This window comes from Lepisosteus platostomus, chromosome 17 (genome assembly GCF_059453375.1).
Source record: "Lepisosteus platostomus isolate fLepPlt1 chromosome 17, fLepPlt1.hap1, whole genome shotgun sequence".
Classification (NCBI taxonomy): Eukaryota; Metazoa; Chordata; class Actinopteri; order Semionotiformes; family Lepisosteidae; genus Lepisosteus; species Lepisosteus platostomus.
The window spans coordinates 7,517,694-7,532,295 of record NC_142627.1 but is presented as its reverse complement, the minus strand read 5'-3'; the positions used below and the strand labels follow the sequence as shown (position 1 = coordinate 7,532,295).

At 42.3% G+C, this 14,602-nt stretch overlaps 1 protein-coding gene across 3 annotated transcripts in view; it reads right to left on the bottom strand.

Moving 5' to 3' along the window:
- The window catches only part of eml6 (EMAP like 6), a 113,468-nt gene extending 102,355 nt beyond the window's left edge, over positions 1–11,113 (bottom strand). The window contains exons 1-3 of one of the 3 annotated variants that reach the window (XM_088609996.1): positions 10,959–11,113; positions 10,489–10,881; positions 9,545–9,748 (exon numbers count right to left, since the gene is read on the bottom strand). In XM_088609996.1, the coding sequence (XP_088466122.1) occupies positions 9,545–9,741 (197 nt within the window). In that variant the 5' untranslated portion in view covers positions 9,742–9,748; positions 10,489–10,881; positions 10,959–11,113. Of the gene's footprint in view, positions 1–9,544; positions 10,437–10,488 lie in introns of those variants that run through there. The other 2 variants (XM_088609999.1, XM_088609998.1) reach the window with 2 other exon arrangements.
- Positions 11,114–14,602: the final 3,489 nt, after the last annotated feature.

The window sequence follows — 14,602 nt, the reverse complement described above, 5'->3', positions numbered from 1 at the left end:
TGTTCTGTTCCCATGAGGCAGTGAATAAATATGCCGAGGACTTATAAACAGGAACTTCATTTTGTAACAAAGTTAAAAGCAAAGACTTCCTATCTATTTATTCACTTTAGCAACTGCTCTCCGCCTAGCGCAGTGGATCCCAATCTTGGTCCTGTAGGAACAGTGTACTAGCTTCTCTTGATTACAGCGGAGTTCAAATTCTTCGGGACTAATCGAGGACTTTGTTGATCTGTTGATCTGTTTGCATGTTAAGACTTTTATTTAACCTGTTTCTCTAGTCAATCTTGAGTGTCAAAACACCCATCTTCCATGGTTCTGTTTCCAAAAGCTACAGAACTTTACACAACCTCTCCTCAACGTACTGGCCAGTATTTCTACCTAAATAGCTCAACTGACCAACTGGAACGACCACACACTGATCAGCAGTCAGTGTATCAGGCTCGCCCATTATGACTCCTTGTTCCTTCTGCAGATGCCCAATTGGTCACATTTCAGGTAGCACACCTGTATGAGGGCAGTTCTGAAACACAGACATTGAAACAGGGTTCATAACATATTAAAAAAATCCCAATTAACCTTTTTTAAGAGCTGAAAGCATATTTACAAATATGCTGCAAACAGGAAACTGAAATCAGCTGGTGACTCGACTGCCTGGCAGCAGCTGTACTGGCCACACCATCATGCCACCCCAATGCAAAAGCTTGTTTACAAATGTTTGAGGCCAGTTTTGAGAATGTAAATCTTTGTTACAACATACCACGACATAAATACAGAATCCTACTAAACAAACCCTGTCTTGGAGTTCTCAACAAAACAGACCCCTGAATTATTAAGCTTTAGTGCCTTTTTCAGTGATCTGGAGGAGCACTGCTATTGAAACTGAAATGGTTTCCATCTTCTCCCACCTGTTAGAGATAAAGTGGGTCCCACTAACCGCATTCTGGCAATGACAAATGTACAATGTCACTATCAGGTTGTGCCTGAAGCTCTCTTGCAGCAAGGACAAGCAAGGTTAGGAGAATATAACAAAAAACAGCACAGGATGCTTTCCAACAACAATAAGTTTTGGTACAGTAATTTCCAATACGCCACGCTGAATCAGATTTCAGACCATTCTCAAATGGCAATTTAGCATAAGCGAATCAATGCAAGTCAAGTCAATAACTACAATCCCGATGACTGCAGTTTTTCACTACAGAATGAAAATGTAAGTAGCATATTCCATTAATTCAAAACCATAATGCACACCAGGACACATCTATTTAAGTTACGCTGGGAACAAAAATATAGAAAATAAGTAAGCTAAAAAATACATTCTCTTCTTCTCTATATACATAGATGACTGTATTTACAGTATAGCAGCAGTATATACACAGAAAAAACAAGAACCAATGTTAATCTAGGAGCATATGACTTGTATTCCAGAACAGGACATACTATATCAAAAAACACAACTGGACGTGTAGATAAACTTCGCAGCATTCAAGGGAAAACATTTTTCTGATGAAGGAAATAATGCATTTTAAATTCTATGACTCTTTAACCTGTTTCGCACTTCAGTGCAGCACAGGTTCCTTCTGCTTCTGCTTCATATTTATTGATTCAACAGCACCACTGCCCCCCTCCTCTTCTGCCTGGACAGAACCAGAATCCACCGACAATGGAATTACTGTAAGGTGGGCTAAACCCAAACCGAGCAAAGCCCGTTAAAAAAGCTCTTCGACTTGTTTTCGGATTCCGAGCTGCTCAGGGTGACTGGGAGGGCGTCTGAGCTTCGGTGATTTCCCGCCGAGTCTGGCCGTTTGCCCTGCTTTCCACCTTCACGCGAGGTATCCTCGGCCTGCAGGCCGTCACCATCTGCAGGGCCAAGCAGCCTAGATGCCGGCATCACCAGTCACCCGGAATAACCGAGGACAGCAGGGAGACGGGGGTTGGAGGCAGCACCTCCGTCCATAACCACCGGGGCAAGACATGCCTCTCGCAGTCATAACAACTGGCTAACACACAAACTCTGCACAGGCAGGCCTTACCTCAGCTGTTCTCACCGACTGCAGACGCTCACATCAAGGAATCTAGTACAAGAGATATGAAAAGGCAAGGCCACGTCCAAATACGACATTCTTCGGTAAGGCTTCCTTCCAGCAAGGCAGGTGGCAACACGCAAATGTCTGAAGTTACACTTCCTTCTGGGCCTGGAAGTCAGGTGCCAATCGCTGTCCATTGTCTATATTTTTCCGTGCTGTACTGTATGTGAAGTTTTAAACATATATTTTTCAAACAGGCAGGCCTTAAGGCACTTAATAAAAGAAAAGGCTCCCAATCATATCTGAGATAACCCAGTGTTAGCCAGGATAGGACCTGTCATTCCTGTCACTGAAGCTCTTTCTCTGTGTCCACAGTTTTCATGTAGTGTCAACACCTTTGCTAACAGACGCTACCTTTGAGAAGAGATTCCATTGCTATATTGGAAAGCAATGTTGTAGATAGTCATCCTCTCAACAAACTGCTTACACCCATACTCCACAGACATTTGACATTATCTTTGTGAACGAGGCCTACAGGTGGTGCTAGTGGACCAGTAGGTGGCGCTCTTCCCTCTGGGAAGAGCTGTTCAACCTAGTCTTGACTACTTAACCACTTGACTATTAAAGATCCAAAAGTAGTGCTCCAGAGACTAGGGGTGTTATTGCTGGTGTTCTGGCTAAATTCCACTCTGAGCTTGTTGAATCTGGCCTTCCTGATGTTCTCCATTATGTTAAGTTCTGTTCTCTGTTAGTTTATTAAGTTCTGTTCTGTGCTTACATAGATTTAGTATAGGAACAAATAACAGGTTTATTCCCTGCTGAAAAGATAAGAAAACACAACGTTTCGGCTGAGGCTTTCGGCTGAGGATGTGGCGGCTTTCTTCCATCCAAAGAAGGCTCCACAGGCGAAACATTGTTTTCTTTTCTCTTTTCAGCAGGGAATGAACCTATTACTTGTTCCTTTGCAGCCTAAGCATGCTGACGCAGCTCCCCACCTGAACTAGATTCAGTATATACAGCTTTTGGGCTACTGGTGTGTAATGGCCGAACAACCAATTGGTCCCTTTCCAACAACTTTCCTAGATTTTTAAAAAATTAGAGAAAAATAGTGCTTTGAAAACAGAAACCTATTTCTTCTTCTTTTACTTTTTATTGTAATATAAGAATACATAAATCTCTTTAAGTGGGTAGTTGCGTCAGCAAGCGTAGTCTGCAAAGGAACAAGTAATAGATTTATTCCCTGCGGAAAAGAGAAGAGAGGAAACAACGTTTTGGCTGTGGAGCCTTAAATCTCTTTAGCCTACTGTATATATTCATCAAATCTAGTCAAATACTTCTCAGCCATTTCCTTTCCTTTTTTGTGTGTTTTCAAGGCAGGAAAGTACAGGTATTCAGAAAGTATGCATTGCGTAGGGATTCATCTGTGATCTAATTATCACCAGAAGATGACAGGAAAGAGCTCCTGGATTTAAAGATGGAAACAGACTTCCATGTAAACAGATCCATTACCAGGCATGTTAACAGCCTCTCATAATTTCAGGGTTGACCAGTTTCATTGCTTCATGGAATATTTATTGTCCAGTCAAGCATTACTAGGCTTGGGAAAAACAGGATATGCAAGTGTGACTGGGGCATTTCAATGCACTCCTTTCTTCTTCAGAAATGGGTTAGTCACTAAACCTTTAAGGGTATACATCTCAGAAAAAAAACATCATCATTCAAATACTAAGGAAAAGAAGCGTACACATTTATTATTTCATCCCTGACTAGTTGAGCCTATTATTATGCATGTGTGATTCCCTGCGCTTGGGTGTATCATATTAACTCAGCACTGTAGGAAAATTAATTTATCTCAAAGAATGAAGGGAATGAATTGTTATAATCTACTTAGTACCCTAAGCATGATCTGCTGAATACCAAAATATCCCACACGAAATTATGACAGATCTGATCAAATTTACATTGTATGCGCTGCCACCAAAAAGCAAAAACTATAATGCAAGCCCTTTGTCTTTATTAATGCCAACTGATCGTTTGCAGGGCTTTTCTGCATTGCATATCAGAGAGATAAACATGACAAACGTAATCCATTTGTTTGTGTGCAGACAATCAGAACACGATACTGCACAATTATAACCAAAACATCAAGAATCACTGAGCACCTTGAAAGGAAGAGAGGACATTACACACCACAGACAACTGCATCTGAATACAAAATACCACCCCTTCAGACTTCCCCCCACGAGGTACAAGCTGTGACTGCCTTCTCTCTGTTCTCTTGATTCAGTGCCCATCTCCAGGTCTGTGATGCACATTCTGTCAATTACAAAACAAGGCCCCACAGCTGTGATGTCAAGAAGGCATTCCACTGTGCTTGACAGCCACACAGAACGTCTTCCGTGATCAGAATGTACACAATGCAGCGTTCCTCCAAACACACTGCTCTAGTTCTGCCCTCTCCAGCCAGACAATCCCCTCGACACATCTACGAGCTCCGGCACTCTGGGATTCCTTCTGCCGGTAGAGGGATTTCTTCTTCTGTTGCGTCATTTTCCCCGAACAATTCCGAAAAGGTGTCCAGCTTTGATAAAAATGCTTCTGCTGTCCAGCATTGCAACCTCAGGCTTGTGATGAATATCAATGAAAAGTGATCTGTCTCAGTCTCACGCATGGTTTTCTTTTTTTCAAAGAGAGGAGGTGCCTTGCATTTCTAGTCCAAAGAAGCTTACGAAGGGCTTCTCTCGCTGATCACTGAAGCTCACTGACCGATCAGCTCCGTTGACAGAGCACAAAGGTGGCCTAATGATTTACATGATTACCAAATCTTAGCCAGAAATCGATGTCTGAATACAGTGTCCGTCTTCAAGATTCATCCTGTTAGTTTCATTACAGCTCTGATATGTCTGCAGAGGTATAAATAACATTGCGGTGTGTCACTAGAACTGCTGTCTGAAATGTAACTCAATATTACATCCAACACGTCCATCCCCTACTGGATTAAGAGAACCACAAAGAATGCACATCCTCCATGACACACTGTCAAGCTGAGCACTGTCTTTTCATTCCGCGATCATGCTTTAAAACACAGGGAGTTAAGGGCAAGAAGACATTTATCACCACCTTAATCGAAGCCCAAACCTTTTGTTTTCTAATAAGAAAGGAAACACTGTTAAAACTGTAAGGCATCACAGAAGTATTTCAGAAAGGTAATGCAGGAATCTCTGGAAGTGAGTCAATGCTTTTCTAAGCTTAATGTTTTGTTTTTTGTTTTAAACAGGGCTTTTATTTTTAGACCGTAATGTGGGTTAAACCTTGCACGCTTGAAAACGCTTGATGAATGTACTGGCTCCTGGAGAACACACCCAGCCTCCTAGTGATTCTGAGCAAAGCCCCAGGAGCCTCCAGCCAGCAATGGGGTCACTGTAGCACAATATGCCAATGTACCCCTGATACGCCCATGTCCACTGTGGCAGTTCTCTGGGGCCACCACTGGGATCCATCACCCAGTGTCACTGACTGGTATAGACCGCGCTGGACTTTGTGACCTCTGGGGTACGTCATTCCACTAATACTAAAGGTGGAGTCTTTTACAGGGAGACCGATATTTACCTGCCCTCGTTAAAAGAAACAATTCAGTGTTGTAACAGTCTGCCAGATGTCTTTCAAGAGTCATTATGATTGGAGCCATTCTCTTCAGGAAGAGTCCATTGTAAACTCAGTACTCCAGCTCAACAAGCTCAGCAACAAGCTTCAACAGGCCCCTGGTATAAAAGCACAGAGTAGCCAATAAAAATATGAATGCTATACTGTTAGGGCAAACAACATAATTGCATAGCAACGAGTAAAGATTGCAGATCGGTGTATGTTACAAAAGAAACAATGCATCAATACAAAAGATACAAATCTCAAGTATAAAGACCGACCATGAGAACACATAGAACAAGTCACGTATTATTTTTAAAGAAATATCCTAAAACATAATTTGGTAATGATAATAAACTTATAAGCATTTATTAGTAAACTGTACTATTTAACAGCACGAGTCAAGCTGATAAAAAGCAGTCTTTTCAAGGAGGAGTGTTTTATGTTACTGTTGTCTTCCATAACAACAGTTCTGTGCTTCTGTTCCCTGTTAATCTGCTGCTGTAATTGCTCCTAAATTTTATTACTGTTGCAGGAACAACAGAGACAAGGGCAGCCTATTCATCTTTGCTAAGTTCCTGCACCACGGCCCCGTCCCTCCACAGATAATAAATGGAAATAATCTGGAAATTTGACAGCTGCAATAACGATGTAAAAATGAGAGTGATTCCCAGAAACCTGAGGAAATAACCAGACAAAAATAAAGGGCTTTCCGGTGGGCTATATGGAGGCAAGGACTGTTCTTGCAGCCTGGAATAAACAAACATATCAAACGTAAAGATGCTTATCCTACGGAACTGTCAGTTTCCATTAGGCACCACCACACCCCAGTTATTTAAACACGTTAGGCTCTCTCACACAGAGATACTGCCACCGTCTGATTACTACAAGCACAATCATTGTGGGGAAACTGGTCTATAAGCACGTGCTGCATTACTACATGTTACGGTTTGCCCTCTCGCCTCTAATTCTCTTTTTGACACAGTTTTGGAAGTTACCATGTAAACGGCATACCAAATAGGTGCAAAATGCAGACTTATAATGAACAATTTTCTAAACCTGCTATGGCTGCTGAATGAAACAATGCAAACACTGCTTTATCCAGAGGGATGCACATCCTTAACTGCATCTTCCTTCACATGACATCATTGCAAAATACAAAAAGCCACAAACACGCTGGTCTTCAGTAGATTTTGTTACTACTATTGCTGCTTCTGTCTGAAGAATAAGGGTATGACAATCTGGCCCAAGGATTTACATTTATTCTTAGGAACAATGTGTGTTCATTAATATACAAAACAAAGCTTATTTCTAGAATGCAGGAGCCCTTGCTGTGCCCTGTCACGTTCAACAGCATTGCAAATCATCCGTCTTGTGCACAATACGGTATGGGAGGGTAGATTCCTTTCGTTGAAAAACAAATTCACTAAATACTGTAGCCAAAATAATTAACTAAACAGATGTATAAGGGGACGTGCATGTACTCTGCAAATATACTATACAAAGACATTAATATTTAAACGGATATTTTGTTTTCAGAAAATCACTGGACGTTAAATACAGATAAAGAGTTTCAGCTTTGCAGTACACTAAACAGGGCAATACAATCTGATTCAAGCACAAGAGAACTCAGAGCGTTTGAGTCTGTGAGAGGCAGGATGCCTTGTCTCCCGCAGCAGCCCAGAGGATGCTGCCTGTGTTTATGGCGTTGCTATGGCTGATGGTTACAGCTTGCCTTTCCGTTGCTGCACTTAACAGTTACCAGTGTGGCACAAACCCTTCACAACACCGCAGTGCCAAATGGCCACAGAGACCAGAAGGGTCTGATCACGTCCGATTCTGTTTGTTTTTCATGAACGCGCGTCACACACAAAACAATCTTATCGCTCTCCCTTTTTGATATCACCTCTGGGGAATAATTCATATCCCTGGAGAGCCGCTATAATCTGCTAGCCTTGAGGAAAATAAATATTGTTGCATCTGTTCATCCATCCATCCATCTTCTAACTGCCTCAACCGATTCAGGGTCACGGGGAAGCTGGGGGCGAAGCCTGTCCCGGCTGTCAACAGGATCACAGCAGCAGGTATACCCTGGATGGGACACCAGACGGACAAACACGGACATGCACACACTCACACCAGGTCCAATTTTCCCAGAAGCCAATTCACCTACCAGTATGTCTATGGACTGTGGGAGGAGACCAGAGCACCCAGAGGAAACCCACATTAACAATGGGGGAACACACAAACTCCATGGAGGTAACACCCCAGGAAATGAAACCAGGGCCTCCACGCTGCACGGCAGCAATTACTAACCAGTATGCCACCATGACGCCTAAATATTGTTACAGCTATTTTGAAATAGTTCTTCCATTTCCATCCATGCCTTTGAGTAGTTGGCCAGCAGTTACATCTCACGGTGCTTGGGCACAGTGCAGGGAAGCTCCTTCTTAAAGCACCTTATACCCACCATTTTTCTGAATGACAAAAAAAAAATATCAATAGTGATCAATCTGTGAACGCTTAAAATGTCTCTTGAGATTTCCTGTTTTAATGGAACTAGTTTAAATAAACTGGGACCACAAAGAAGTTTTAACCTTAAAGTGGACATTGCCACACGCCGCTATGACAACCCTGGCTGACACTGTCGTGAGTTTTGAAACAGTAGTCTTCCTGGGGGCCTCAGTTGTGCAGGATTACACAAACCAGACACCACGTAAAACACCCAGACCCTTCGCTTTTTTGGGTTCAGCAGCTGTCCTTGGAATAGGTCAACTAATTAAACCACACTTGGTGCAAACAACTTCCTCCCTTTGTCGAACTCAACAACAGCACTCCTTCTCTGCTGCATGAATAAATAACTTAATTCTCCTGTGGGGGCCCAAACCACTCCGGATAATACATTACTGTGGCACAGATGAAGTGCTGTCTAACCCACTTGATCTGCAGCAGGTATTCCTTGAAACACTCCAGGCACCGTTCCCAGTGATTTATAAACACTGCCCCCACCGTTTCCCGGGTTGCTTCATTAACGAAATAATTCTGCTAGCAGATCCCTTCAGCATCTGCATTGCAAGCCGGTAACGCTACTGCCAAAAGAGGGGGAAAACCGTTTCTGAAGCTCAAGAATTCAAGCGAAGAATTAAAACTGCATACAGCATATATTTACCAAGTGTACTGTACATGACGTTAACAAATTTACAGGCTGAAGAATGCAAGGCAGAGGGTAATACTTGGTATTTCATATTTCACTACAGTAACAGCATGATTGCTCTAAAAAAAAAACCACAAGCTTTCCAGTTTTGTCCCCGATGTGGAACTACACCTACCTGCGATTAAAAAATCGCCTACTACTCGGAAAAAATCTTCCCGAAGCAAAGCAGCAACGAGAAACGTTGTTATCACCTCCCCTGCACCATCCGCACACGCTGGTTTACACAAAGGCACAGAAACACGCGAGTGAAACGCAGATAATCGAAAAGGCTTCTGTATGCATCGATAAAAAAAAAAGAACCGCGCCATCCATCAGAGGTGTTTACCACGAAGACCGGGGGGGAAATGACAGCGAACTGTCAGGTTACCGATTTGCAGCCAAAGAGATGGAGCGGCTTGCATTCGGCAGGACCGCATCCCCAATCATGAAGTCCCTCTCCACTATAAACTGAGAACACCCTGTGCCACTCGAGTACTTTCGGGTCCATCAGGTTGCAAACGAATCGTTAAAGGGCGAAAAAAAAAACCCTTCGCTGTTTTCAGTAACTTACCGGGTCCGTCTGGACTATTATTGCGGGCAATGTGCCGAAACACCCGTCTGGCTGCCGGTACCTCGCAAACAGCTGGATCGGGAAACCGGTTGTTTTTGGCGTCTCACGGCTTACCTGATAATGTCGTCGTTGTGTCCCAGATAAAACTTCTGGCTGTGCTCTCGGGTGTTGTACACCACCCCGACTCCCGCCACGAAGTACACGACCTCCTTGCCGGCGGTGTAGTACAGGTTATTGCGGCACTGGTGACCCCTGTAGCCGTAGACCCACTCCAGTCGCAGCTGGCAGCGGGGAGCGGTCCGGTCCGCCATGATCAATCTGACAATCGGCAATGATCACAGTTACGTTGGGCAGCACAACTTTTCAGATCTTTCCTCTTCAGCGGCACAAACACAACCGGCTTTACACCCTGGCCTGACAGCTAGTCCAGTGCATGTTTGTAAACGTCTGGTCTTTCCGCAGGCATTAAACATTTAGCCCACACCACTGAAACTCTAGCCCTGCTCTTTACCAGTAATCAGTTCTTCCCTATTCATGGTAAAAATAAAATCCTATTAAGATCCAAAAAGTGAAAAGCGCCTTTTAAAATATTATACAATATATTCCTAGTGTCCCTGAAACTTAACGCGATATTTATTCGTTGCTCTCGTATTTATGCCGTGCATTATTTCAGAAAGCGTCTGATAATTAACTTTCCCCCCCCCCCGCCCTTGCTAAAGATCTGCGGTTTGCTCACACCATTGAAAAAAAAAAGCCGTCCCCTTAGAGATCCCCTTCTTTCAAAAAAAAAAACATGCTAATGAGCGTTGAACCCCCCTGTGTCAAACAGACGCACGATTAAATGCAAATGCAAATACACTGGGGGGACACACACACATAACCATAGATGCACAAATTAGTAAAAAGACTGCAGGACATAATCCGCACGCTAATCCCCACATCCTCTCATCAGCCATCATAATTGCACCGTGCCCGCACACTTCACGAACACGGGCTGCAGCTGCTTGCGTGCCCCGCTCTCTCTCTATAAATACAAATTAAATCTAAGAAACATTTACCAAAACAGGCCGAGCGCTGTGTCAGACTGCCACCATTCATAAATCTGCCGGAGGAGAGTCCCCTCGGTGACCCAGCCGCGACGAGCGGAGGAGGTCCGGGCTGAGACCGTCTTCACCGGCAGCGAGCAACCTGTCTCGGCAACTACTACGCGAACAGCCCGTCTCGCCTCCTCCCGGCGAGGACGCCCCGGAATGCAAATTTTTCGTTAACTTCGCGGCAGCGCCAAATAATTAAACGGCTTCCGACCACAGCCTCCCTCGGCGCGTCTCCCCTCCTTAATCCGCATCTCAAATGGATGTTGTTGTCGGTTTCCTTTCTTTTCTTTTTTTTAGAAGAGGGATTTCGGACTCGGTTAGAGGAACATTACGCGTCGAATGATTATAAGCGGGGTCCTGGAGAAAAAAATAAATACATAAAAACAATGCAATACAAGAACAAATAATTAAAAAAAACCCAACAACAAACACACCAAATAACGCCACGGAAACCCTATGTTGCGAAACACATCGGAGACGAAAACTTGACGTAGGGGAGATAGCATTCAAGGGTAATTCCAGCTGGTATCTTTGCGTAATGTTTTCGAGAATAGGTGGTCTGGTTTCTAGGTGAACGCAGCACTTGGTTACCACGACGCCATGAGGGTAGACGCTGTCGGTAAGAGCCGCTGGCCGCAAGAGGTCATGGGTATTGGAGTTTTAAAAAAGCTATCTGCTCGTTACCCGTCAGGTAAATAGGACACGCCGGGGACTACGGCTCCCAGCATGCTTTGCTAGAGTGTTGTCCAAGGTCCTTAAACCAAGGAAACCGAAGATGAATTGAGACAGCCGTTTGCAATTAAAACAAACAGTGCTATCGACGCCGTGGACAAACAAAGAGAAAGCAGAGTGATTCATGTGCACAAAAATCAGAAAATTGCAAGACATAAGTCATTATCTTGCGAAGGTATTACTGTATGTAGGTTTCCTTCGTTGTAAAGGGTAGGTAAAATGTGCATTGCCACTGCCTTCTCTATTTTATTAGCTAAATGAATGCCGGGTTATGGTTGAAACTAATATATTAAATTATTACATGAATTCATAACAACTCATAATAGAAACACGAATGGTTTCTTTAACACATTAACAAACAAATCTTTCGCACGTTTTGTTTTATTCACGTATGTTATCAGTGACTGTTAGTCATTGTGAAGTCATGTCTAGCCTTCACTTTTGCACTATACGATTGATACTATTTAAATCATTATACGCTCTGATTTACTTCAAATGCATCGGTCCAGTTACAGGTTCATAAAATCTTTCATTTTCGTTCTTAGCACCAAACAGTTTCCAGGGGGCATTGGGGATTAAATTACGTGATGTACAAATTCTGTCTTTTCTCGAGAATATTCTCGAGAATACATTACCCATCACAATTTTAAAATGCTAAGATTATCATTTCATAAGAATGTGAATGTACATAAAGTAACCCTACCTAATAATGCATGGGAAATAATTTAATAACATACAGTAGAAAAAAATCTATTGAATTTGAATTTGCCTGAAAACATCATTTCTGCTGCAGTAACCTAACAAAATTGTTCAGCCACAAGGCACCAGAAAACACACTAATAATTAAAAGCTCTGCACTTCTCTGATGATGTTTTACTAATGTTTGTAATGGCATCAGTTTGCGCTTGGTAAACCCAAGCAGAAAAAAGCTTAAAAGTATTATAATTCCAGCTTGGCATTGATGTGCATCGTTTGTTAATACTATCTCAGGTATGAACATCTTTCATTCAAAATGTATAGTAGATCGTCACATTTATTCTTTGTTATTTTTCCACATTCCTGAACTTTGCCATGGAGATGCAGCAAGGCTCATTTATTTCACAAACAGCACAGGCCTCCCGCATGAAATACAGCAGATATCTGCTCACGTAAAGGTCACATAATGGGAAACTAGTCAGATGATCAGAGACACTAATGTAAATGTTAAATGTACTGCTAGTGTGGTCCCCAAATGAACACGCGTAGCCATTAAAAATAATAAAAAAGACTGTGCAAAGGCATGCTTCTTTTTGTCTGTTTATTCAGTCCAAGTAAAAAAAAACGATGAAAAAAAGCCCTGAAGGAATATAATTATATTTACATAACATTTTGCTTTAGCTGACATTCCACTGCAACTAGAGGAGTCTTTTCTGTATGCAGGGCCAGCAGGTGTTTCTCTTTTGTTTAATAGTAGTCCAAATTTTGTCTCGGCTGAAGCTAAATTAGTCTGATGTTCTCCTAAGCTAAATAGCCCATGGTTCAAGCAATTTGCTGGGATGTCAGGTATATTATAATGGATTATGTACTGAGAGCACGTAAGACGACCAGACCTGTATAATGACTTGGCAAATCATGCATGGGATTAATAATGCTAATGTAAACTGCCCAGACTACAAATGGGCTTCAGTCGGCCTCGCTAAATCTTAATTAGCCAAATGTCAGTGCATTTTGACTTGGGGATTTTGTTACAAAATGGAATTTGAACTATGAAAAGATTATTTTAAGAAGCACTTGTATCTGGGTAGCCCTCGAGTTTGCATGGGAAAAAATGAAACAATTTGCCAGCGACTCTTTAACCATGTCGTCCTCGAAGGCATGCCGTGTATCGACTGCGTCATCTGGAGCAGAACGGGCTTCCGATCTTGAATTCCTCTGTTTGGCTTTTACCAGTTACCCTGCTTTGTATCCAACAACACATCTGCAGGCTGAGTCATCTGAGTTAATTACCTCACTGACTGAGGAGACATTGCCAAATGTCACGGTACTCCCCCCCCAGCCTCCTTGATTTGCAAATGAAGTCATTAGTGGCAGATGTTGAATGTAATAATGTAATGAATAAACATGTAGTTTTGGTTTATTCCTAGTACTGTAGACTAATAGATGCCTTGGTATTGTAATATTTATACTGGGGTCTGAATGGAGCAAAGAGAATTCCTAGCGAATAGTTTGACATACAGAATTGCTGTGCTGTGACCACAGGCAAGTATATTGTATGTCCCAATATAGTTCCACACTCACAGCAAGCAAGTATTTTTAGCAAAAGCAGTCTTATAACTTAGTAAGCCATAAATCAGTCACGCCGCTGTTGTGTTTTTGCTGTTACTTTCATATTTCGCTTATTGCAGTATATGCAATTAGACTTTTAACATTTGTTTCTGTCTTGTCAGTTTTATTAGAGCCATAACTGCTCTCCATTGGTCTCTGGTCTCGGTTCTTTAAGTTACATTGCAAGTAAAAAAAAAGTTTTGACCAATTTTATTGACCAGCCACATATTTGTAATTGCATCATTCTGACTTCTGCCATGTGTGGCAAAACAATATAAACAGGTTAATAGCAAATCGTATGTGGATAACTAAAGGCTGTCAGGCTGTGACAAATAAAGCAAGAGTAATCTAATTAAGCACAAATTAATGCATACCTGGATCCTTACTCATGTTCTGTGTCAATGTTGTAGGAGGTGGTGCAGTAACCATTGTTGTACCATGTTTTATCAGACACGGTCGATTATTTTCAAGCCCATCAACCTGTTCACTTCCTGAAATGCTTGGGGCAGTTGAGGCTGGACACGCATGAATGCACAACCGGTTGTGTCTTTGTTTTAGACTGCAGTCTGGAATGAAAATGCTGGTTCCCCAGTGCAAGTCCAAGGGTAGATACACTAGCCTGCCAGTGCCCTGCAGTCCTGCATGTAAGTACCTCATATGTTTCTGGACCTGTAGTTGCACAGTAAGCCAAGGAACGTACTCACTCAACCAACTTCATAACTAGGACAAATTCGCTGGCAAGACTGGATTCGTGCCAGTGTGCTCTCTCACTCAGTAGTATGATCATTGGTTGCATATAAACCTTTTACAGTTACCTTGCATTACTTATAACACAATTGTACTGTTAACCGTAAGCTAAAGTCATGTAACAGGTTGAAAAATGGCTAATATATCAGTGCAGGCTACTTAAATTCAAAACATGTGGGGATTTTTCTCGCACTGTCACTTTTTTCTGAAGAACTGTAGAGAAATTAAAAGGATGGTTAAAAACATGTATACAGTATTTCATGATCTGGATTCTGTTTTTGTAAAGGAATAGTGA